This window comes from Aquarana catesbeiana, linkage group LG03 (assembly GCF_042186555.1).
Source record: "Aquarana catesbeiana isolate 2022-GZ linkage group LG03, ASM4218655v1, whole genome shotgun sequence".
Classification (NCBI taxonomy): domain Eukaryota; kingdom Metazoa; phylum Chordata; class Amphibia; order Anura; family Ranidae; genus Aquarana; species Aquarana catesbeiana.
Window position 1 is genome coordinate 378,244,296 of NC_133326.1, and position 26,644 is coordinate 378,270,939.

Here is a 26,644-nt window from a genome sequence, read left to right on the forward strand (position 1 = left end):
GTGTCAGCGAGGGAGCTTGCATCACTTGGGGGCAAGTAAATTCTGTGGACTGTACTTCTGTTTTATTATTATTATTATAATATTATTATGCTTTTTTTTTTTTTTTTTTTTGGGCAAGTCAACACAACACCATTATCCCGTAGTTTTTAGGATCAAAGATACAACTATGTTGGTGTCCCTTGTTAATTTTACATTGTATTTTATAAAATGTAACTGCCTACTCCCAAACTGTCATTTTAAGCAAAACACATAGCCAAGTATTATTCTACACAATTTTTTTATTGTGCATTAAAAAAAGAAAACAAATAAAATTATACATGTTATCTGCCAATGGAACTTAACCAAAAAGTGCATTCTATGCATCCAAAAATATAGAAAATATACAAAATCAAATCATTATTTAACCAAAAATATAATGTCAAGGCAATAACTCCAAGGCCAATAATAAATAAATAACATGTTATCTCCTCCGTTTCCGCAACACGTCTGGTTGACGAACGGCCGTTCAGAAACGAACTGAAAAAAAAAAGTCAGCTGGAGCCCACACACGATCGAATTGTCCGACGGACTCCAGTCCACAGGACTAAGTATGCCGTAAAGTCCGGTCGTGTGTACGCGGCATTAGACTACCCTGTATTTGGCTCCATCCATCTTCCCATCAACTCTGACCAGCTTCCCTGTCCCTGCTGAAGAAAAGCACCCCACAACATGATGATGCCTCCAGCATGTTTCAGAATAGGGATGATGTGTTCAGGGTGATATGCAGTGTTAGTTTTACAGAACACTTAGCATTTTGCTTTTATGCCAAAAAATTCAATTTTCATCTCACCAGAGCCCCTTCTTCCACATGTTTGCTGTGTCCCCCACATGTCTTCTCGCAAACTGCAAACTGGACTTCTTATGGCTTTCTTTCAACAATGGCTTTCTTCTTGCCACTCTTTCATAAAGGCCAGATTTGTGCGCGACTAATGGTTGTCTTGTCAGATTCTCCCACCTGAGCTGTGGATCTTTGCAGCTCCTCCAGAGTTACCATGGGCCTCTTGGCTGCTTCTCTGATTAATGCTCTTCTTGCCCGGCCTGTTACATAGCTCCCAACTGTCCCTGATTTCAAGGGACTGTCCCTGATTTGGAGCAATGTCCCTCATTCCTCCTCATTTGTCCTTCATTTTGGTCTGATCTATATAGATGTATATAAAATGCACTTTTTATCTATCAAAAAGTGTTTTCCAGTGCTAAACCTTTCATCTAATTTCTAAATTGCTGCATTTGTAAATTCCAAATGCCAATATAAAGGAATAGTAGTGGTAAAAAAAGCATTTGTGGGGTTAACCAATCTCTTTTTTTTTTTTTGTACAATTCTCCTTTAAGGAGGGCGTAGCAAGGGATGTGTCCTATGCCTTCATACTTTTGCTGATAGGTGTCCCTCATTCCCATCTCAAAACGTTAGGAGGTATGCTGTTAGTTTAGGTGGACGGCCATGTCTTGGTAGGTTTGCAGTTGTGCCATACTCTTTCCATTTTCGGATGATGGATTGAACAGTGCTCCGTGAGATGTTCAAAGATTCAGATTTTTTTTTTTATAACCTAACCCTGCTTTAAACTTCTCCACAACTTTATCCCTGACCTGTCTGGTGTGTTCCTTGGCCTTCATGATGCTGTTTGTTCACTAAGGTTCTATAACAAACCTCTGAGGGCTTCACAGAACAGCTGTATTTATACTGAGAATAAATTACACACAGGTAAACGCTATTTACAACGTTGCACGTCCACGCAATTGTCAGTTAAAGTAACGCACTGCAAAAACTTGCAAAAAATGGCCTGGTCAGGAAGGGGGTAAAACCTTCCAGGGCTGAAGTGGTTAATGTTGATTGGGAGAGCAAAGTTCCACTTCCAAGGCCTGGCAAGCTGCAATCCATTACATATTTATTCTTGGGAAGAAACATTGGCTACCCTAGCTGCAGCCTGCAGATCTGGCATAACATTAAGGCCGGGTTCACACCTATGCGAATTAGATGCTGCTTTCCCCGCATCCAATTCCCATAGCAGGAGAATGTGACTGGCTCCCTATGGAGCCGGTTCATATATCTCCGTTGCGGCTGCGGAGCAAACTGCACAGAAACGCTGTGCGTCTTTGGCTCCGTTTCAGGGCCGAATTCAGGCATAGATTCGGCCCTGATTCGTCACTGAAACGGGGAACAGGGACGCACAGTGCTCCTGTGCGATCTGCAGCCGGTTCCAGTGTAACCCGACCTGAGACCCCTTTCACACTGAGGCAGTTTTCAGGCATTCTAGCGCTAGAAATAGCACCTGAAAACTGCCTCCCATGCTGCCCGAGTGTGAAAGGCCAAATGCTTTCACACTGGGGCGGTGTGCTTGCGGGACGTTAGAAAAAGTCCTGCAGGCAGCATCTTTGGGACGGTTTGGGAGCGATGTATACACTGCTCCCAAAACACCCTGCTCATTGAAATGAATGGGCAGCGCTTCAGAAGTGCCACAACACGGGCGCTTTTAACTCCTTCTTTGGCCGCTAGCAGGTGTTAAAATGACCAGCAAGAGGCCGAAAAGAGCCGCTTAAATAAGCAGCGCTCTAGCTCTAATGCTCAGGCGACCCCAGTGTGACAGTAGCCTATAACCCCTTTCACACTGAGGCAGTTTAGAGCTAGAAATAGCCTCTAAATAGTGCCTGAAAAGCGTTTCACATTCATTTCAGTGTGACTTTTCACACCCGGGCGGTACACTTGCGGGACGTTAAAAAAAAAAAAAGTCCTGCAAGTAGCATCTTTGGGGAGGTTTGAGAGTGGTGTATTTAGCGCTCCCCAAACACCCCCGCCCATTGCAATTACTGGGCAGTGCTTCCAAAGCGCTTAAAAAGTGATTCCGAAGCGCCACAAAACGGGCGTTTTTAACCCCTTCTCTGGGGTTAAAAGCTCCCCGCTAGCGGCCGAAAAGCGCTGCTTAAACAGCGGTAAAGCGCCACTAAAACGAGTGGCGCTTTGGCACAGCCGCGGCTCAGTGTGAAAGAGGTCTATGTATGGAATCATGTGGTCATTAATAAAATGCAGACTTAACGTTCAGTTTACTTTTATTGAGTCACAATGAATAAACATATGTGTTTTAACTTCTCTGTTTCATCTTGACCAGCGAAAAAAAAAAAAAAAAGATTCAGAGACAGCCACACCACACCACATAACAGATGCAGACTGCCCTGACCTCTTGCCCGTGTCAAATATGGCCGCCGGAGCCTCGACGTACCCCGTGTCGCGCTCTCCAGTAGCTGACAATGCCCAGCATGCAACGGGGGCAGTGTCTGGCCTTCAGCAACATGGCTACCCCCATGCACCGGCTGATCGCTCGCAGGCAGGCGTAAGTTTCCATTAGGACGCAGTGGGGTGGGGGATATCCGGGAGACGTCGGCTTAAGGCTCGCTGGGGTGTCATGGCGTCATACGGGGCGGTCTAAGTGGGCCATTGACTGACTCTGGCTGAATTTTCGGTGCTGTGGGTGTGGATGGAGCTTAGTACGGGATGGTAGCGGTGCTGGCAGAGTGTGTCGTCTGCTAGTGTGCGATATGAGGGCAGGCAAAGCACAGGCTGCCATGGTGGTGTACTCTACATACTTTAAGAGGAACTGAACCCATTGATTTGGGGGTCTCCCATAGCAGGGCTATTCAAGGCAGAACCAGCACAGATGTCTATGGGCCTTTATCAGTTCATTACAAATTGGTTTTGTATTTCTATACAAGCCTATGAATCCAGAACCCTCTTGAAAGGGTGTGTTTATCAAAAAACTGCCTATGCAAATAAGGGGTGTCTATGAAAAAAAAAAAAAAAACAAGCAGGACAGCTTTGACTAAAATTGAATAATTGCCATTAATATAGGTGTAGGCCATTTACGTACCTCATGTAGCCTGACTAGAATACTCCTGAGATGTTGCTCAATGAGGCTTAACCATTTAAAGCAGAGGTTCACCCAAAAAATGAACCTCAGCTTTTTGGACCCCTCCCCCCCCTCTGGTGTCACATTTGGCACCTTGGGGGAGGGGGGTGCAGATACCTGTCTAATCCAGGTATTTGCACCCACTTCCGGCATAGACTCCCACGGGAGTCTATGCCTCTTCCCCTCCCCCTGCGCTGTCTGCTGGGACACACACAGGTCCCAGGAGATAGCGGGGACCAATTAGGAAGCGCAGCGAGACTCGCGCATGCGCAGTAGGGAATCGGGAAGTGAAGCCGCAACGCTTCACTTCCTGATTCCCTCAGAGAGAATGGCGGCGCCAGCTACCGAGGGACAGTTCGGTCTCGGGTGCCGACATCGCTGGACCCTGGGACAGTTGAGTGTCCTTATTTCAAAAGTCAGCAGCTGCAGTATTTGTAGCCGCTGACTTAAAAAAAAAAATGTTTGCGGGACTCCATCTTTAAGGACCGAGCCTCTTTCTGAGATTTGGTGTTTACAAGTTAAAATCATTTTTTTTTTGCTAGAGAATTACTTAGAACCCCCAAACGTTATATGTTTCTTTTCTAACACCCCTAGAGAATAAAATGGCGGTCATTGCAATACTTTCTATCACCCAGCATTTGCTCAGCGGTCTTACAAGCGCACTTTTTTTTGGAAAAAATACACCTTTTTGAATTAAAATAAGACAACAGTAAAGTTAGCCCAGTTTTTTTATGAAGTACAAAAAAGGAAGGGGATGGTTAATGCGCTACCCTAAAAAGAAAAGAAAAATTAAGCTGCTACAAACCATGTGACAAGAATGTGTACCAAAATTAATTAAATTGTAGCGCTAAAAACACCTATATAAATGAACTCTGTGCACATAAACATAATGTCCCAATAGTGACGTGTTATTGAAGCAGCAAACAGTCCACAATCGATGTATATGATCCGTGTGGCAGTTTATTCAGCTTCTCAACGGTCAGCTCAGATATCTTCAAGATAAATGGATAGATGGAATACGCTTACCGGATAAGTTGGATTCTACGGCCATGAGCATAGAATCAGTAAGGCTTTGTGCCACCATGGGCAAAGATGTGAAGTAATGGAGGCAAGGGTAGAGCATCTGTCCCTCTTGGTCCACTGGATGTCCCTCTCGGTCCACTAGAACTGGATCACACTGGTTCCCAAAGGTAAGTGGTTTCTCAATTCACCGGAACATATGGAAAAAAGAGGGATGCTTCCACATAGTGTAACTCGGTAAATTTTTATTGCTAAAAAACCGCAATACATGGAGCATAAAACATAAAACGTGATCACGAATAAAAGCAGTGTATGGGGTAAGTAAAAACTCCCTACGCGTTTCGATCCAAAGATCTTCAACAGGGGCATGTAGTACCCTCATAACACTGCCAATATTTATAAATTAATGTGTGCAATCAAACAAATTCAAAGACCAATGGGCTGTCAAATTTTGAACAATGATGGATCTTATTGGTCAAGGGGGAGGAGAAGGTCATTTAATAGAATATGGCCCTCCTTCTCCTGGAAAACAATCAATGTATCTATAACAGGATCAACTATTAACTTCCTACAAATGGGGATAGATCTTCTCCTTAAGATTCCTTGGGATTGGTAGATTTTACTCGAGGCGTCTACATGCTGTGAGCCCGGGAACCGAGCGGGACTTGCGCATGTGACGCCACAGCCAGGAAGTATCCAGGGCGCACGTGGAGGTTGCCCGGCAACGCTGCACACTGAATGTGGAAAGCCCGCGAACACAAACCACGTGTTCTCGCGGCCGTCACGTGACAAACCACGTGGTTTGTGTTCGCAGGCTTTCCGCATTCAGCGTGCAGCGTTGCCGGGCAACCTCCACGTGCACCCTGGATACTTCCTGGTTGTGGCAGCCCATTGGTCTTTGAATTTGTTTGATTGCACACATTAATTTATAAATATTGGCAGTGTTATGAGGGTCCTACATGCCCCTGTTGAAGATCTTTGGATCGAAACGCGTAGGGCGTTTTTACTTACCCCATACACTGCTTTTATTCGTGATCACGTTTTATGCTCCATGTATTGCGTTTTTTTAGCAATAAAAATTTACCGAGTTACACTATGTGGAAGCATCCCTCTTTTTTTCCATATGTTCCGGTGAATTGAGAAACCACTTACCTTTGGGAACCAGTGTGATCCAGTTCTAGTGGACCGAGAGGGACATCCATTACTTCACATCTTTGCCCGTGGTGGCACAAAGCCTTACTGATTCTATGCTCATGGTAGTAGAATCCAACTTATCCGGTAAGCGTATTCTATCTATCCATTTATCTTGAAGATATCTGAGCTGACCGTTGAGAAGCTGAATAAACTGCCACACGGATTATATACATCGATTGTGGACTGTTTGCTGCTTCAATAACACGTCACTATTGGGACATTATGTTTATGTGCACAGAGTTCATTTATATAGGTGTTTTTAGCGCTACAATTTAATTAATTTTAGCCCAGTTTTTTTGTTTTTTGTTTATATTGTAAAAGATAATCTTTCGCCGAGTAAATTGATACCCAACATGTCACGCTTCAAAATTGCGCCCGCTCGTGGAATGGCGACAGGCGTTTACCCTTAAAAATCTCCATAGGCAACGTTTAAAAAATTCTACAAGTTGCATGTTTTGAGTTGCAGAGGAGGGCTAGAATTATTGCTCTCGCTCTAACGATCGAGTCGATACCTCACGTGTGGTCTGGACTAGAGGTCGACCGATATGGGTTTTTCTCTGGCCGATGCCGATATTTAGAAATCGCGTTGGCCGATATGTGATGCCGATATATTAGGCATATATATATATATATATATATATATATATATATATATATATTTCCCTTCATCTCATAAAATCTAACAGTTAGACCCCTTTCACACTGGGGGGTTTTTCAGGCGCTTTTGGGCTAAAAATAGCGCCTGTAAAGTGCCTGTAAAACGGCTCCCCTGCAGTCTCAGTGTGAAAGCCCGAGTGCTCTCACACTGAGGCGATGCGCTGGCAGGATGTTAAAAAAAAGTCCTGCAAGCAGCATCTTTGGGGCGGTGTATACCACCACTCCTGCCCATTGAAACGAATGCGCACCGCTGCCGAAGCGCCTGCAAAGCATTTCGGCAGCGGCGCTTCAGGAGAGCATTTAACCCCTTCCTCGGCTGCTAGCTGGGTTATAAGTGCCCCGCTAGCAGCCGAATAGCGCCGCTAAAATGACGGTAAAGCGCCGCTAAAACTAGCAGCATTTTACCATCAACGCATGCTCGCTCCAGTGTGAAAGCAACCTTAAGTGATACAGAAAATTTTTTACATTTAAATCAAAACTTTTGGACAAAAAAAAATGGGCTAACTTTACTGCTTAGTTTTTTTTTTTTTTATAAATTTATTTGTGTATTTTTAATAAAAAAATTGCGTTTGAAAGGCCGCTGCGCAAATACCGCGTGACATAAAATATTGCAATAACCAATATTTTATTCCCTAGGGTCTCTGCTAAAAAAATATATATAATGTTTGGGGTTTCTAAGTGATTTTCTAGCAGAAAACACAGGATTTTTACTTGTAAGCAACAAATGTCAGAAAAGATTGTCGTTAAACTGAGGTCTACACACAGAGTTCAGGGCTTTCACACTGAAGCGGTGCACAGGCAGGGCGGTGAAAAAAGTCCTGCAAACCGCTTTTTTGGAGCGGTGAAGGAGCGGTGCATTCACCGCTCCTTCACCGCTCCTGCCCATTGAAATCAGTGGGACAGCGCGGCAATACCGCGGCTATAGCCGCGCTGTACGAGGGATTTTAACCCTTTTTCGGCCGCCAGCGGGGGTTAAAACCGCACCGCTAGCGGCCGAATACCACTGCAAGAACGACTGTACAGCAGCGCTAAAAATAGCGCTGTTGTACCGCCGACGCCCCCACCGCCCCAGTGTGAAAGGGGCCTTACAGAAGTCATTTGCAAGTCGTGCTGAAGTTGCCTTTTTTATCAGCACAATCGGCCGATGCCGATTAAGTAAAAAACACCAAATATCGGCCGATATATCGATCGACCTCTAGTCTGGACACGGTTTTCATATGCGGGCGCTGCTCACGTATGCGTTTGCTTCTGCACGTGAGCTCAGCGGCGGGACAGGGTGCATTTAAAAAAACATTTTTTTTCTTATTTATTTTACACTTTTTTATTTTTTTACACTGTTCTTTAAAAATAAATAAATTGTGTCACTTTTATTGGTATTATAAGGAATGTAAACATCCCTTGTAATAGAAAAAAAGCATGACAGGACATCTTAAATATGAGATCTGGGGTCAAAAAGACTACACTAAAATGCAATAAAAAAGAGCTATGGGCGTAAGTGACGTTTTGATGTCGCTTCCGCCCTGCAATGGTATGGAGACTGGTGGGGGCAATCTTCCCCTCACTCGTCTCCATACCTCACAGGACCTGATCGCCTCCGGTGCCCTCCGTCGCTACCGATGGCTCCTGTAAGCGGCAGAGGGCACCAGAGCGTGGGGGGCCCTCTCCCGCCGCCGATAAAAAGTGATCTCGCAGCGAATCTGCCGCAGAGACCACTTCTATCTGAAAGAGGACCGCCTGCTGAAGAGGATACTGGGGTTGTGGTAGCTAGCTGCTGCCATAACGATACCTTTCTTCAAAGTACCGACCTATAATGGTGGGCGGTCCATAAGTGGTTAATCATTACTGTTCAACATCACAGAAATGAGCGTTTTTCTCTGATTTCAAACCCCCTCACATTCCCTTTCTCTTACCTGATGCAGTAGCTGTGAGCTCAGACTTTTAGAGCTCACTTCTGTGATGGTGAAGGTGAGCAGTAATGACTAGGCCTCACTTAGCAACGTCCTGGGAACATTCCAGTTAGGTATCGGGAAGTTTGTAAAATATGTGAGTTGGCGGAAAGGAAGAAAGCCGCCAGCAACAAGGTCATCAATAATCTGATTTAACCATAAAAATTAATTACCTGCTTGCCAACTGCCCACTGAATTTTACCGCTACAGTGCGGACTGGCTGTGCAGAATCGCCACTGTTGCTCTTTGCTCAGGCATGCATGAAGGAGAGTGTGTTTAGCTGAGTAAACACCTCATCCTCTCCTGAAGGCTCCTGGGATGTATGACATCATTTGCCTAGGCAAGAAACCAGGCAGTAACTGAGGAAATGTAAGAAAAAAAAGTTCAAAACAAGCAAATATGATATACTTTCTGATCCATTTACTAATGATAGCAGCACATGGCTGTGGTGTCGCTGGCTCCAGCACATGCTGATCAGTGGGTCCTGGCGATCAGCGGAGCGGATGACAGGAGAGAGATCTGTGTATTGATGACGGGCATGTACCGGTCTTTGTCTCTGCAGTAAAATCAGCACACAGTAAACTCTATACCCATTACTAGGCACAGAGTTAACCCTTTGATTGCCCCAGATGTTAACCCCTTTCTACCCAGTGTCGTCAGTGCAGTGACTGTGCATATTATTAGCACCGATCACTGTATTAGTGTCAGATTGGCCTCCTCACTATCACAGTCCAACTATAAGTTGCTGATCTCCCCCATTGCTAGTATAAAAAAAGAAAATTCCAGTGTATAAACAGGAGAGATGTATTGAACACTTAGTGACTTGGGATCCGACTTGTAAGTCCTCAAGTTGCCCCAAGTCGCTGGACATAAGAAATGCCATAGGAGTGAATGAGAGCTGTCTTAATGTACACTACTGAAGTTGCTTCGAAAAGGTTCCTGTACTACTTCAAGGTGACTTGTATCCATAGATTTCAATTGAAGTCACCTCAAAGTCAAATCTCCATCTATATTGTAGCAACTTTACAGGAAAGAGAAAATAATTTACCCAGGTACTCACCACATTTACAGCACGGAGCCTCCTGGCACAGAGGGGTATCCTTGAGCTCCTGTGGGCACATACCTCCTCTCTTGCCTTCCACCCAGACCACGTGCATGGGGGCTGAAGGAGTCGGAGGGTCAGCTGGAGTCCAGGCCGCTGGAGGGCATCTGTTTCCCGCAATTGTGGCTCCAAAGAAGTCAGACTCTCTAGAGATAAGCAAGGCTGTGGCATACTTAGCAGATGCGGCAGTGGAAACTGTCAGGACCACAGCTAACTCCGCTAGGAGGGCCCTGTGGGTTAAATCGTGGGAAGGGGACCCTATGTCCAGGTCACGGCTCTGAGGGTTGCCCTTTGAGGGTACCCAGCTTTTTGGGCCTGGCTTGGATCAGGTCTTATCACAATCGGCGGAGAAGGGGAAAAAGTTCCCGGTAAGAGCCAGGAGAGAGAAAGGCAAAAAGTTTTTGTGCCCCCCCCCCCCCCCCCCAACCAGGGCCAATTCAAGGCCAAGAAGGATGCGAATAGAATGTGGGGGAATGGAAAGGGCGGACAGAAGGTGTGACGAACGCGGGTGTCAGATCCCTGCCCTCCTCGCTAACTTGCAACGAAGGACCGGCCAACCTCACACCACGCTGTCACTTACGTAACAATGCCACTCTCAGCTGCGCCCAGCACAAAGATTTTCCAGCTTGCGGGAACACAATCTAGGTGCGAGCAGCCTGAGAGTGACTGTCACTGGGCTAATTACACAATTAACCCTTTAACTGCCAGCACCCCCGTTTAAAGGACTGAGCTGGGGGAGACTCGTAATTTTAGCAATACCAATTATAATTTGTGGGTGATGAGGACTGGCCATGATATGCGTCATCTGTATTTTCCGACAGAGAGCTTGCATCAAGTCGGACACAAACTGAGGGCCTTGATCGCTAATGAGCTCAGCCAGGAATCCCACTCTTGTGAAGATTCCCAGCAGAGCATCAGTGACTTTGTCTGTCTGGAGGCAGAAGAGAGCCACTGCCTCTGGATAACACGTGGCATAGTCAACAACTGTAAGGATATAACGTTTGCCTGAACTGCTAGGGATGGCCAAAGGCCCAACGAAATCCACTGCCACCCTCTTAAAAGGTTTGTCACTCACAGGCAAAGGTTTTAGCGGAGCCCTGTGTACATCACCTACCTTGCCAACTCGCCAGCAGGTAACACAGGACCGACAGTAGTCAGCTATGTCAGCGAGCATCGTAGGCCAATAAAAGTTATGTATCAACCACCCTTGGGTCTTAGTGATCCCCAAGTGCCCTGCAAGGGACTCTCATGAGCCACTTTTAGCAGCTGTCCCCTAAATTGACTGGGTACAACCAGCTGCCTGCTACCTAGGTCAGCCTCATTCCCCTCTGCAGGCATATATTCTCTGTACAGTTTACCTTTGTCCCAATAGACCTTTTGTTATTCTCTGCAGGGGGGCGATCAGCTAGACTCCTGAGCTGTGCTAGTGTTTGGTCTGTCTGCAGTGCTGTTTCAAAGGTGGAACAATAGGTCCCAGCCAGCAGTCCTGTGGCAAACAAGGATGGCTGCTGAGGCTCAGAGGTGGAGTCCACTGGGTCAGAACAGGGAGAGGGCCCAGAGACCTCCTCCTGCTGTTCTGCGATCAGGGCCTGCACCTCGGCTGCCTTTGCAGCACTGCGAGTGACCACCAATACTGGCAATGCATCACCATCATCATCGCATTTAACATTTATCAGTTCAGAATCATTGGAACATACATCAGTTACCTTCACTAGCAAGGGGGCCTCCTCTCCTGTCTTTGAAAAAGGAGGACCTTACACTTCAACTCCACCCTCCCCCTCCCTCTGTCCATCTACAGGTTGCCCAGATATTACCCCAACATCTGTAAACGGTACCTTGGTAGGTCCAGAGAGTTCCGTGGGATCATCCTGGGTGCTCTTAGCAGGGGGTACGAGGGTACCTAAATCAGAACCCAAAAACACAGCAGTGGGGATCTCCTCTGAGACACCCACCTCTCTCATCTGTTTTGCTTGCGTCTATCTAGCAAGGTTACTCTGTGGTATAAGCAAGGAAGCTGAGATTTCTGCAGTGTGTAAATGTGCTTTACTATACAAAGATGCTGTACTTACAAAAAACTATTACAATATTAGGAATACAGTACAAGACTGACAGATATCTATAACAACAAATGCCTAGCAAACTGAACAGCCTATGGTCTATAATAGTACAAATACACTTAAAGGTTACTTATCTTCTGTTACTGTTATGTTGTTATTATTCAGCGTGAGATTTCCTTCAAAACAAAACTAAACATGCCATATCTCCAGTGTATAGTCTGCTTAGGAGGAATAAGTGGTCCCAGTGGTTTCCCGTATGCCCTGACATAGGGGTGTCTGGACTTGAAACGTTACATATTATCTGAGGAAACTAAGTATTTCCATATTATGGCTGTGCTATTACTAAGTCGGAAGTTATGAAACATGCTGAAATTTCATACTTATTCCACTGTTTTAAGCTTGATGTGTATTCAGATATTTTACAACCGGGGCCTGTTGGGTCTCTGAATGGAGAGGGTGACAGTTTTACGACAGGCCTGAACACTCTGCCCTTTCAACAAGCTGTTTTTTACTGACCTAGCCTGGTTCTGTTTTCTCTGTTGAGATAACCTTTTCTGTTGAACTTAAGCTTTGAATTCCTAAGACAAGGGAGGAGGGAGTTCAGATTTCTCTGTAATGTACATGGTTAGCCAAGCTGTCATGGCCGCTTCCACACAACATGGCAACTAGCTACAGCTTTTCATGTCCCGTACATGATATTGTTACAGAAGGGTGGCCTGCTCTTTTCTGGACCTAAAGACACCAGCAAACAGTCAGGGTGGGGGGGAGACTTTCTCGCTTTGTCCCTCAGTGGAGTAAGATCTCCGAAAGCCCCTATATCTTACAGATTCTGACAGAGGGTTATCACCTAGAACTTCTTTCCCCTCTCCCTCAAAACTTTATCCTGACCAATCTCCCCAAGGATCTTTTGAGTGCAGCAGGGTTGATAGACAACTTGCAGGGATTGGCGAACCAGGAGGTGATTGTCCCCGTTCCACCTGGAGAGCTCTACCAGGGATTTTACTCCCATGTTTTTGTACTCCAAAAACATCAGGGAAATTTCGCCTGATGTTAAACCTCAGAAAGCTGAACAGGTTTTTGCGACAAAAGAGCTTTTGGATGGAGAGCATATACACTGTGCACAAGCATCTATTGAAGGATACTTTTATGCCCACAATAGATCTGAGGGACGCGTATTTCCATGTCTCGATTGCCCGGGAACACCAATCCCCGTTGAGGTTCGCAGTCCTTACGAGCAAAGGGATACAACACTGCCAATTCCAAGCTCTTCCCTTTGGATTATCTGCAAGCCCAAGAGTTTTCACAAAGGTCCTGGCAGAGGTTGTAGCTTGCCTGCATCTACAGGGGGTATCCCTTATACCCTATCTAGATGACCTCCTGATCTATGGGCAGTCTCTAGAACAAGTGAGAGCATACGTAGACTGAGTGATACTCACTTTTGGACAACTTGGGCTGGATGGTGAACCGGGAGAGATCCTCTCGTACCATCCCAAATAAAAACCTTCCTAGGATACTTGGTGGATGCAGGGGCTCAGAAACTTTTTTTCTCCCAGAGGAAAAAAGGTTAAAAGTGGTAATAGCGGTCTCCTCTCTAATGGAACCCAGGGACTGCTCTCGCAGACAGGTTATGAGGGTCTTAGGCTTAATGACCTCCTGGAATCCAGCGGTTCCCTGGGATCAGCCTTATTCCAGGGAGTTGCAGTTTTTCCTACTATCCTCCTGGGACAGAAAGAGGGAGTTGCTGGACGGAAAGGTGTCCATTCCAGCAAGGGTAATGGCCTTCCTAAATTGTCGGCTGGGTCGTCCCTGGGCCCAATGTAACCCTATAAGGATTACCACCGATGCAAGCACTTGGACCGCTCACTTGGGGGACCTGAAAGCACAGGTATCCTGGACCCCGATCCAAGAAAGGGCCTCCTCCAATACCAGGGAGCTCCTTGCGGTGGGTCAGGCATTGAAGGCTTTCGGAGGCAGGATTCAGAGACTAGAGGTCCAAGTCCTGTCGGACAACATGACAGCTGTCTCTTATCCGAACCGTTAGGTTTGCACGAGGTCCAGAAAACTACTGAACCTGGCTTTGGATATTCTAAATTGGGCCGAAGGAAATCTTCAGTCCATATCGACGGTCCACATAAAGGGGACCGCCAATGAGGTGGCAGATTTCCTAAGCCTACGGCCCATCCACCAGGGGGAATGGGAATTAAACCAGGATATATTCCTCCAGATAGGTCACAGGTTTGGATTTCTATAGCTAGACCTTTTTGCCCACAGAGGGATCAGAAAGGTGGAGTGTTTTTTTTCTCTTACCCGGGGGGATCGCAGGGAGTGGATGCTATATCTCAGGACTGGGATTGCCACCTAGCATATGCTTTCCCTCCACTAGCCTTAATACCTCGGGTTCTACAGAGGCTGGGCCACTCAGAGTGCAAGCTGATCCTGATAGCCCCATGGTGGCCAAAGAGGACATTGTTTGCTTCTCAGAGAAAATGGTCGGCTTCTCCTTCACTCCGTTTCTCGCCCAGGCAGGATCTCCTTCTACAAGGGCCAGTCCTTCACCCCGACCCGGGGTTCTTCAAGTTGACGGCATGGCTCTGCTCCGATAGAGTAATTGAGACTAGGAAGATCTACTCAAGAATCTAGAATTTCTTCACACACTGATGCCAGGATAGAGAGATTTCTAATCCTTCGGTACCAGTGGTACTTGAATTCTTAAAAGCTAGGGTGGATCAGGGGATTGCCCCGAACACCCTGAAGTTACAGCTAGCAGCCCTGTCTGTTTCCTGAGGCTTGTGCTAGAGCCCCTGATTAAAAGAGACTTCTACTAGTAAGGGAGAGGTTAACCCCCGTAAAAATGTATAGATTCCAACCATGGAATCTAAAGCTGGTCCTGAAAGAGTTGACGAAAGTGCCTTTCGAACCAGCTTAGGAGATCTCAATAAAATTTTTGACGCTTAAGATAGCCTTTTTATTGGCCATCACTACAGCCAGAAGGGTAAGCGACTTGCAGGCCCTGTCGATTAAGGAGCCTTTTCTGTTGGTACTGGAAGATAGAGTGGTGCTGAGACCAGACCCACTATATCTTCCCAAGGTTACATCCCAGTTTCATAGATCTCAAGAGATCATTTTGCCCTCCTTTTGTGAAAACCCAAAAAACGAGGGAGAGAAAAAAATTTTAAGTTATTAGATGTCAGGAGGTGTTTGCTGACATACTTAGAGTGAAAGATTTCAGGAAGTCGAGTCACCTTTTGATTCTATTTAGCGGCCCTAGTAAGGGAGGGCAGTCATCTAGATCTACCGTGGCTAGGTGGATCGGACAAACCATAGGAATGGCTTATGAGCAGACAGATTTCCAAGTACCAGTTAACCTTAAAGCTCATCCAACGAGATCTTTGGCGGCCTCTTGGGCAGAAAGAGCTGGGGCCTCAATATAACAGATCTCGAACAGCCACATGGGCAAAGCAGGACACCTTCTTGAAGTACTATAGAGTGGAACTGCTATCGCCTCAGGATCTGACATTTGAAAGGAAGGTCTTACAAGCGGTGGTCCCACCCTAAGGTAGGCCTTGAACTTCTTGTCCATCCTCCCAGGTGTGCCGTCCTGGAAGATGACTAGAGAAAATTGACAGTTACTTACCAATAACTGCTTTTCTGGGATATCTTCCAGGAGGGCAGGCCTACTTCGCACCCCTGGTTTGATTTAAGTACTACGGGAAGAATGTCTCTTTGGCACCCAGATAACCTATTACTTTGGTAGAACTGAGGTGCAGGGGGAAGGGAGGAGCCTTTTAACCTTGTGTTGTTTCCTGTCAGGTGGACCAGTTATCTCTCAGGCCTGCCGTCCTGGAAGATATCCCAGAAAAGCAGTTACTGGTAAGTAACTGTCAATTTTTCCCCACATGTTGGTAACAACCCATGCAATCCATACCTACAAATAAACCAAAACCAAATAAGTTATGTGTAATAAAATGGAATGACACAGGGAAAAAGTATTGAACACATGAAGAAAGGGAGGTGCAAAAAAGGATGGAAAGCCAAGACCCCAGATGAAATCTATCAGTAATTAGTAATCCTTCCCCTTGTCATGCAAATTAATATCAGCTGGTTCAGTCTCAACTGATGGCCTATAAATTACCAAGGTGTCACACAGGAAACTTCTCATGATGGGTAAAAGCAAAGAGCTCTCAAGAACTTTGCAACCTTATTGTTGCAAAACATGCTGATGGCATTGGTTACAGAAGGATTTCTAAATCTCTGAATGTTCCAATGAGTACTGTTGGGGCCATAATCCGGAAGTGAAAAGAACATAATTTCATCATAAACCGGCCAAGATTTCTGACAGAGGAGTGAAAAGAATTATCAGACCAGTTGTCTAAGAGCCAAGGACCACCTGTGGAGAGCTTCAGAAAGACCTGGAATTAACAGGTACTATTGTTTCAAAGAAAACAATAAGTAATGCACTCAACAGCCATGGCCTGTACGCACGTTCACCACATAAGACTCACTTTAGACAAGCCTGGTCAGTCTGGTCAGATGAGACCAAAATTGAACTCTTTGGATGCCATAATACACACCATCTTTGGAGGTCAGATGGCACTGCATATCACCCCAGAAACACCCCCACATACCAACAGAGAAGTTTGGAGGTGGGAACATCATGGTGTGGGGCTGTTTTTCAGCATAAGGTACTGGCAAACTTCATATGGTTTGAAGGAAGGATGAATGGAAAAATGTACCAAGACATTCTTGATAAAAATCTGCTGCCATCTACCAGAATTATGAAGATGAAACGAGGGTGGACATTTAAGCAAGACAATGATCCCAAACACAAAGCCAAGGAAACTCTTGGTTTCAAAAGAAAATAAAGCTACTAGAATGGCCCAGTCAATAACCTGACCTGAATCCAATAGAAATTCTAAGGAAAGAACTAAAGATCAGCGTTCATAGAGGAGGCCCACGGAACCTTCAAGATTTGAAGACTGTTATGCCGCGTACACACGGTCGGACTTTTCGTCTACAAAAGTCCGACAGCCTGTCCGACAGACTTCCGGCGGACTTTCGGCGGACTTGCAGCAGACTTTCTAACGAACGGACTTGCCTACACACGACCACACAAAAGTCCGACGGATTCGTACGTGATGACGTACACCGGACTAAAATAAGGAAGTTCATAGCCAGTAGCCAATAGCTGCCCTAGCATGGGTTTTTGTCCGTCGGACTAGCACACAGACGAGCGGATTTCGGGGTCCGTCGTAGTTACGACGTAAAGATTTGAAGCATGTTTCAAATCTAAAGTCCGTCGGATTTGAGGCTGAAAAAGTCTGCTGAAAGTCCAGGGAAGCCCACACACGATCGGATTACCAGCCAGCTTTAGTCCGTCGGCGTCCGTTGGACTTTTGTAGACGAAAAGTCCGACCGTGTGTACGCGGCATTAATGTGGAAGAATGGGCCAAAATCACACCTGAGCAATGCATGCGACTGGTTTCTCCATACAGGAGGCGTGTTGAAGCTGTCATTACCAACAAAAGATTTGTACGAAATTTAAGTTAGCATGTTCAATACTTTTTCCCTGTGTCATTCCACTTTATTACACATAACTACATTTCTGAACTTGTTTATTTTGATTTCTTTGTATGTATTGGTTAGCAACATGTGGTGAAAATTTTATGTCAATGGCACCTTTTAGAAATATATTTACCTAGAAAAATGGTGACATGTTCAATACTTATTTTACCCGCTGTATACCGTCATTTGTAGATGCAATAACTTTCGCACAAACCAATATCCTCTTCAATACCAGGCACTTATGCACCTTCCTGCCCAGACCAATTTTCAGCTTTCAGCGCTCTCACACTTTATATGACAATTACTCAGTCATGCTACACTGTATCCAAACAAAATTTTTATCATTTTCTTCTCACTAATAGAGCTTTCTTTTGGTGGTATTTACCACTGAGTTTTTTATTTTTTGCGATTATAAGCGAAAAAACAGCGAACATTTTGAAAAAACGTTTTTTTTGCTTTCTATTGTAAAAATTTGCAAATAAGTCATTTTTCTTCACAAATTTATGCCAAAATTTATACTGCTACATATCTTTGGTAAAAATAACCCTAATTAGTGTATATTATTTGGTCTTTGTGAAAGTTATAGTCTACAAACTATGGTGCCAATCACTGAAAATTGATCACACCTGATGTACAGAAGGCCTATCTTATTTCTTGAGACACTAACAAGCCAGGAAGTACAAATACCCCCCAAATGACCCCTTTTTTGGAAAGTAGACAGTCCAAGGTATTTACTAAGAGGCATGGTGAGCTTTTTGAAGTTGTAATTATTTCCTGCAATTCTTGGGAAATTTAAGATGATGATATAGATAGAGATATAGATTATATATATATATATATATATATATATATATATATATATATATATATATATATATATATATATATATATATATATATATGAGAGAGAGATATTAACAGATCATTTCTCTCACACAGTATATGCATAATTGCAACTACACCTCGAAATACATTCTGCTACTCCTGAGTATGGCGATACCACGTGTGAGACTTTTACACAGCCTGGCCACATACAGAGGCCCAACATTGAAGTAGCACCTTCAGGTGTTCTACAAGCATAAATTGCACATATCCTTTCTCAGCCACCTATTACACTTTTGAAGGCCCTGGAGCACCAGGACAATGGAATTGTCCACAAAGTGACCCCATTTTGGAAAGCAAATACCCGAATGTATAATCTGAGGCATAATGAGTCTCTTGAACGGTTCTTTTTTTTTTTTTTTACACAAAGTTGTCCATTTATAAGATATTCCTAACACAGCATGTACATAGCAAAAATGACACCCCAAAATACATTCTGCTACTCCTCCTGAGTATGGCGATACCACATGTTTGAGACTTTTACATAGCCTGGCCACATACAGAGGCCCAACATCCAAGTAGCAGCTCCAGGCATTCTAGCAGCATTAATTACACATATCATTTTCTGACTACCGATCACATTTTTGAAGGCCCTTCATATTTCTAACACATAGCAGGTACATACCAAATAACAAAAGATTACATGTGATTTTAGAAGTGCAGTGGTCCACAGAGGAGAGCATCGGTCCAGGCAGCAGGCAGGAATGAGGTCAGTGACAGTAAAGGCAATCATCCAGGCAGCAGGCAGGAATACTGTCCATAGTTCGTACAGGCAAAGATACTGTCAGCACAGCCAAAGCACAGGTCCAGGTAGCAGGCAGAGGTGTCCCGGCAGAAATGCTGTCCAAAGTCAGTAGAGGCAGCAGGCAGATATATGGTCAACACAGCCAGTGTATTGGTCCAAGCAGCAGGAAGAAACATGGTCCATAATGTCATGGGTCATTACAGGCAGCAATATGGTCAGCACAGCCAAAGTATTGGTCCAGGCAGCAGGAAGGACCATCAAGCTTAGGGCCAGGGGGACAGGGGTAGAGGCTTCTCCCACCCAAATTGCTTTGAAGCCTCTGGGCAACCAGACCCAGTTCTGGAAGCACAGAAAACGAAAAACTGTTTTTCTCTAGAACGCTATTCTGAAGCCCCTCACATATGTGAGACCCCTGTGTACTAAAGTAGATGGCCAAAAGATCAGTCCAAGTGGCAGGCAAAAACATGGTCAAGTAACAGACCATGGTCTGTGCATGTGGAAGTCAGAAACGTGGTTTAAATCGGCAGGCAGAGGCATCGTCGGTAAACAGGCCAGGGTCAGTTAATTAACATGGAAGGTAGTAACATGGTAGCAGGCAAATGGGGAAATGGCAGTCTGTTAATAAGGGGAACTAATATTGGATGTATGTATGATAATTTTTGAAGCAATCTCCAAAGCACAGGCCAGGTTGGGAGGGACATGGGGATAATAATAGCTGGTATCTCTTCTTACTCTGCTGCATACACTGCATTTCTTTTGGCGTCTTCTTCCAGATTCTGTGGGGGGGAATGTTCTAGGAAAAGTGTTGCTCGTGAAGTCGACTTCACGAGCATCAGAGTGAATGCTTCCTGGGACAGGACCTTGTTGGTAAATGAGGGCAGTGACAATATCTTCAATATACTTGAGGTAGGTGATTTGTTGGTTTGAGTTGCTTTTTGGTAGCAGACAAACGAATTAAAAAAGGCCATGTGAAACGCAACTTTCTTGTACCAATAACAGGACTTTCTGGTTGATAAATAGGGCTATAGCATCTGATCGTTTAATTCCACCCCCATGTACATATTGCATTTGTGGACACAGGCTTTACAATGGGGCCGCGTCTTCTTTGGATCTCCACCATGGTGTCATTGTGGATGGGAGAGAGGATGTGGACATCTTTCTAGTCCCTCCACTTAATGGCCAACACCTCCTCATTCCTCATGAATGCCGATTTTCCGTTTTGCAATTTTTTTTTAACAACAAATTTTGTGGGAATCCCTTCCTGTGTGTTTTTATTTATTTTTTTAAGGTACCGCAGGCCGGGGTATTTTTACTGTAAAGGTGACGGAAAAGGGGCAGGCTGGTATAATAGTTGTCGACTTATAAATGGTATCCTTTTTCGAACAGGGGGTATGCCAGCTCCCAGACAATTTTCCCACTGGTTCCAATATATGTGGGGCAATCACGGGGCTGGAGCTGGGAGTCTTTGCCTTCGTAGATCCGGAATGTGAAGACGTATCCAGTGGCTCAATCTCATTTATTTAATTTCAGCCCATACCTGGCTCTCTTGCTTGGTATATACTGCTTGAAGTGCAGTCGACCAGTGAAATGTACGAGGGACTCGTCCACACAAATTTTTTGGTCTGGGGTAAAAACGTCTCTAAATCGCTGGGAAAAGGAATTGATTAGGGGCATATCTTGTACAATTTGTCGTGGTTGGGATGATCTCGGGGAGGGCACTGTGAATTGTCATTGAAGTGGAGAAAATGCTTAATCATGTCGTATCTTGTCCTGGACATGACAGCGGAATATATGGGCATGTGTTGGATGGGGTTGGTGGACCAATATGCATGGACTTCGTTCTTTTTCGTAAGCCCCATATTAAACGTAAGGCCCAAAAACAATTTAAATTCATCCAGTGTAAGACGTCGCCACTGGAACATGCGGGCGTAGGAAGAATTGGGGTTGGCAGCAATAAATTGGGATGCATACAGATTTGTTTGATCCACCATATTTTGCAGCAAATCTTGTGGGAAAAATAAACAAAAATAATCGAATTGAGAAAAATTAGTAGTGTTGGACTGCACACCTGGCTGTGCGGTGAAAGGGGGGATGATAGCGGATCCTGAGTTGGCAGGCAAGTGGTTTGCCAGGGCATCGGGAAGGTAGGACTGGGGCTGGGTTCTTCGGGTTCTGTACGTGACCCAGCCTGATCCGGGTTAGGGGTGCACTGCACACCGCTCCCACGACTGCTGTGTCCACCATGCAATCATATGATCACAATGTCAGCAAAGCTGTTATAAATCTCATTCATAACAGCTGTGTTTCCTGCAGAGTGATCTGTGATTGGCCCACAGCTACCACATGGTACCTGGGCCAACCACAGCACCCTGTACCATGTGATGTAGCTGTAGCCAATCACAGATCACTATTAACCACTTCAGCCCCGGAAGGATTTACCCCCTTCCTGACCAGAGCACTTTTTACAATTTGGCACTGCGTCGCTTTAACTGCTAATTGCGCGGTCATGCAATGCTGTACCCAAACGAAATTTGCGTCCTTTTCTTCCCACAAATAGAGCTTTCTTTTGATGGTATTTGATCACCTCTGCCGTTTTTATTTTTTGTGCTATACACGGAAAAAGACCAAAAATTTTGAAAAAAATTGATATTTTCTACTTTTTGTTCTAAAAAAAAATCCAATAAACTCAATTTTAGTCATACATTTAGGCCAAAATGTATTCGGCCACATGTCTTTGGTAAAAAAAATGTCAATAAGTGTATATTTATTGGTTTGCGCAAAAGTTATAGCGCCTACAAACTAGGGTACATTTTCTGGAATTTACACAGCCTTTAATTTATGACTGCCTATGTCGTTTCTTGAGGTGCTAAAATGGCAGGGCAGTACAAAACCCCCACAAATGACCCCATTTTGGAAAGTAGACACCCCAAGCTATTTGCTTTGAGGCATGTTGAGTCCATGGAATGTTTTATATTTTGACACAAGTTGCGGGAAAGTGACAATTTTTTTTTTTTTTTTTGCACAAAGTATTTCTAAAAGGATTTCTAAGGGCGTGAATTTTTGATTTCACTCTTCACTGCCTATCACAGTTTCGGAGGCCATGGAATGCCCAGGTGGCACAACCCCCCCCCAAATTACCCCATTTTGGAAAGTAGACACCCCAAGCTATTTGCTGAGAGGCATGGTGAGTATTTTGCAGCTCTCATTTGTTTTTGTAAATAAAGAAAGGCAAGAAAAAAAAATTTTTTTTCTTTTTTCAATTTTCAAAACTTTGTGACAAAAAGTGAGGTCTGCAAAATACTCACTATGCCTCTCAGCAAATAGCTTGGGATGTCTACTTTCCAAAATGGGGTCATTTGGGGGGGGGGGGGGGTTGCCACCTGGGCATTCCATGGCCTCCGAAACTGTGATAGGCAGTGAAGAGTGAAATCAAAAATTTACGCCCTTAGAAAGCCTGAAGGCGGTGCTTGGTTTTCGGGGTCCTGTGCGCGGCTAGGCTCCCAAAAATCCCACACATGTGGTATCCCCGTACTCAGGAGAAGCAACAGAATGTATTTTGGGGTGTAATTTTACATATTCCCATGGCATGTTTGAGCAATATATCATTTAGTGACAACTTTGTGCAAAAAAAAAAAAATTGTCTCTTTCCCGCAACTTGTGTCACAATATAAAATATTCCATGGACTCGACATGCCTCTCAGCAAATAGCTTGGGGTGTCTACTTTCCAAAATGGGGTCATTTGGGGGGGTTTTGAACTGTCCTGGCATTTTATGCACAACATTTAGAAGCTTATGTCACACATCACCCACTCTTCTAACCACTTGAAGACAAAGCCCTTTCTGACACTTTTTGATTACATGAAAAAATTAATTTTTTTTGCAAGAAAATTACCGTATTTATCGGCGTATAACACGCACCGGCGTATAACACGCACCCCAATTTAAGAGGGAATTTTAAGGAAAAAAAACTTTTAGGAGGGAACTTGAAGGGAAAAAAACTTACATTTAAATGCCCATCATCGCAGCCTTCTCAGTGCAGCCTTGCCCCAGTGCAGCCTTGCCCCAGTGCAGCCTTGCTAGTGCAGCCATGTCAGTGCAGCCATGTCAGTGCAGCCTTCCCCAGTGTCCATTGCAGCCTTGCCCCAGTCCAGCCTTGCCCCAGTCCAGCCTTGCTGAAGCCTCTGAGCTTCAAAATCGCCGACCGCGATTTGAAAATGGCGCCGCCGGCGCTGAAATACACAGAGCCGGTCGGCGGCTCTCGTTCACTTTCGGCTCCACTCGGACGGTCAGCGGAGCTATCCGAAACTAGCCGAGTATACTCGGCTAGGTTCGGGCGGCGCTCGAGTGAAACCGAAAGTGGCCGAGAAGAGCCGAGGACCGGCACTGTGTATTTCGGCGCCGGTGGCGCCATTTTCAAATCGCGGTCGGCGATTTTTTTAGTTCTGACAGGTCAGGATCGCAGGGGATTGGCGTATAACACGCACCCGCGATTTTCCCCTGATTTTAAGGGGAAAAAAGTGCGTGTTATACGCCGATAAATACGGTACTTTGAACCCCCACACATTATATATTTTTTTAAAGCAAATGCCCTACAGATTAAAATGGTGGGTGTTTCATTTTTTTTTTTCACACAGTATTTGCGCAGCGATTTTTCAAACGCATTTTTTGGGGAAAAAACACACTTTTTAAAAATTTTAATGCACTAAAACACACTATATTGCCCAAATGTTTGATGAAATAAAAAAGATGATCTTAGGCCGAGTACATGGATACCAAACATGACATGCTTTAAAATTGCGCACAAACGTGCAGTGGCGACAAACTAAATACATTTTTAAAAGCCTTTACAGGTTACCACTTTAGATTTACAGAGGAGGTCTACTGCTAAAATTACTGCCCTCGATCTGACCTTCGCGGTGATACCTCACATGCATGGTGCAATTGCTGTTTACATTTGACGCCAGACCGACGCTTGCGTTCGCCTTAGCGCGAGAGCAGGGGGGACAGGGGTGCTTTTTTTTTTTTTTTTTTTTTTTTATCTTATTTTTAAACTGTTCCTTTCATTTTTTTTTTTTTTTGTTTGAAATCGTTTTTATTGTTATCTCAGGGAATGTAAATATCCCCTATCATAGCAATAGGTGGTGACAGGTACTCTTTTTTTGAAAAAATTGGGGTCTATTAGACCCTAGATTTCTCCTCTGCCCTCAAAGCATCTGACCACACCAAGATCGGTGTGATAAAATGCTTTCCCAATTTCCCAATGGCGCTGTTTACATCCGGCAAAATCTAAGTCCTAAAATGCTCGTAGCTTCCGGTTTCTTAGGCCATAGAGATGTTTGGAGCCACTCTGGTCTCTGATCAGCTCTATGGTCAGCTGGCTGAATCACCGGCTGCATTCTCGGGTTCCCTGTTGGGACAGGTGAGCCAGAGAAAAACACGGAAGACGGGGGGGGGGGGGCATTCCCTCCCACTGCTTGTAAAAGCAGTCTAGAGGCTAATTAGCCGCTAGGATTGCTTTTACATGAAAGCCGACCGCTGGCTGAAAAGAATGATACCAAGATGATACCTAAACCTGCAGGCATCATTCTGGTATAACCACTCAGTCGTGAATGGCGTACCTGAAGACAAAAAAATGGTTAACAATAAAGCACAGTAAACGGTAAAGTATAAAAAATTGCAGACCTGAAAAACAAACATGATAAAACATAATAACAATAAAACATTGCAGAATAGAATACAGTAAAAAAGAGCAGAACAATAGAGAGAGAATAGAGAGAGAGAGAACAATAAAACGACAACTATTTTTTTTTATTTTATATTTTTGTATGTGTTTTTTTTTTTTTTTTTACACTTTTTTTTGTAACTAACTTTTATAACTGTAACCGGTTCCAGGTTCGGGTCTCTCAAAATGTGATGGCATCTTGGGAGACCCTGTGAAAGTGTGTCTAGTCTGTGCAGTGCTGTACCCTACGCTAATACTCAACTAGTGAATGGTAGCGTTCAAAACATTCACCAATGCAAAGACCAGGATTGTCAGGACAGGAGGGACAATAATAGCGGGTGTCACGCCTATATCCGCGCTTGCTGCAGACACAACATCTTTTTTGGGGGGGTTCGTTGGGTAGGGTTACTCGGAAGGACATAAAGAAAATGCCTCTCATGCAGCCGACTGCATTTGGTTGGGGATGTGAATGGGGGAAGTACGGGCGCTGCAGAAGTGGTGGATTCCCAATTAGGATTGGCGAATGCAGCAGGAAGGGCATTATGGGCACGACGGCCTGTGTTTGTCTTTTTGGTGGCAGCGGGACACTACTTGTGCTTGCCACCTCACCAGCTTGAACTGCACTTATGGGACTCGCCACGTCACCAAGTGTTACTGCAGTGCTGGTTTGACTATGACCGGGGTGTACTAGGCCGCTGGTGCTTGCCAGTTCACCAAAACGCTACCAAAAAAACTGTTAGCGATCGCAGGGATCAGGCCTGACTCTGCGAACGCTGCAGTTATGCGTTTAGTGTTTTGTAAGTGACAGTGATCGATCGATACTGCACTTGGGTGGGCTGGGCTGGGCGGAGGGGCAAAACGTAGGTGCTAGCAGGTATCTGGGCTGATCCCACTAACACTGCGTTTTTGGGAACCCTAAACTGCTGGGGGTGCTAGTATAGATCTGATCGGATCAGGTATTGATCTGATCAGATACTATACCACTAAGGGAGGTGTACGGTGCGTGCGTGGGTGTTAGCGCGACTGGCGCTAACCTGACGCTGCCTGGGGCTGGTGCTTGCCAGTTCACCAAAACGCTACCAAAAAAACTGTTAGCGATCGCAGGGATCAGGCCTGACTCTGCGAACGCTGCAGTTATGCATTTAGCGTTTTGTAAGTGACAGTGATCGATCGATACTGCACTTGGGTGGGCTGGGTTGGGCCGGGCGGAGGGGCAAAACGCAGGTGCTAGCGGGTATCTGGGCTGATCCTGCTAACACTGCGTTTTTGGGAACCCTAAACTGCTGGGGACGCCAGTATAGATCTGATCGGATCACACAGTGGTGCAGTGGGTAGCACTCTCACCTAGCAGTAAGAAGGGTCGCTGGTTCAAATCCCGATCACGACACTACCTGCCTGGAGTTTGCATGTTCTCCCTGTGTCTGCGTGGGTTTCCTCCGGGTACTCCGGTTTCCCCCCACACTCCAAAGACATGCTGGTAGGTTAATTGGATCCTGTCTAAATTGGCCCTAGTAGGTATGAATGTGAGATAGGGACCTTAGATTGTAAGCTCCTTGAGGGTATAGGGACTGATGTGAATGTATAATATATATATATATATATATATATATATATATATATATATATATATATATATAATATATATATATATATATATATATATATATATATATATATATATATATATATGTATGTAAAGCGCTGCGTAAATTGACAGCGCTATATAAGTACCTGAAAGAAAGAAATAAATAAATCAGATATTGATCCGTTCAGATACTATACCACTAAGGGAGGCGTATGCTGCGTGCGTGGGTGTTAGCGG

The 26,644-nt window shown here is 44.8% G+C and overlaps 1 protein-coding gene across 2 annotated transcripts in view; it reads left to right on the forward strand.

The window, feature by feature from the left end:
- Window positions 1-3,235: 3,235 nt before the first annotated feature.
- The window catches only part of ZCCHC10 (zinc finger CCHC-type containing 10), a 60,006-nt gene continuing 36,597 nt past the window's right edge, over window positions 3,236-26,644 (forward strand). For both annotated transcript variants that reach the window (XM_073620655.1, XM_073620656.1), the window contains exon 1: window positions 3,236-3,362. In XM_073620655.1, coding sequence (XP_073476756.1) covers window positions 3,280-3,362 — 83 coding nt within the window. In that variant the 5' untranslated portion in view covers window positions 3,236-3,279. The remainder of the gene's footprint in view (window positions 3,363-26,644) is intronic.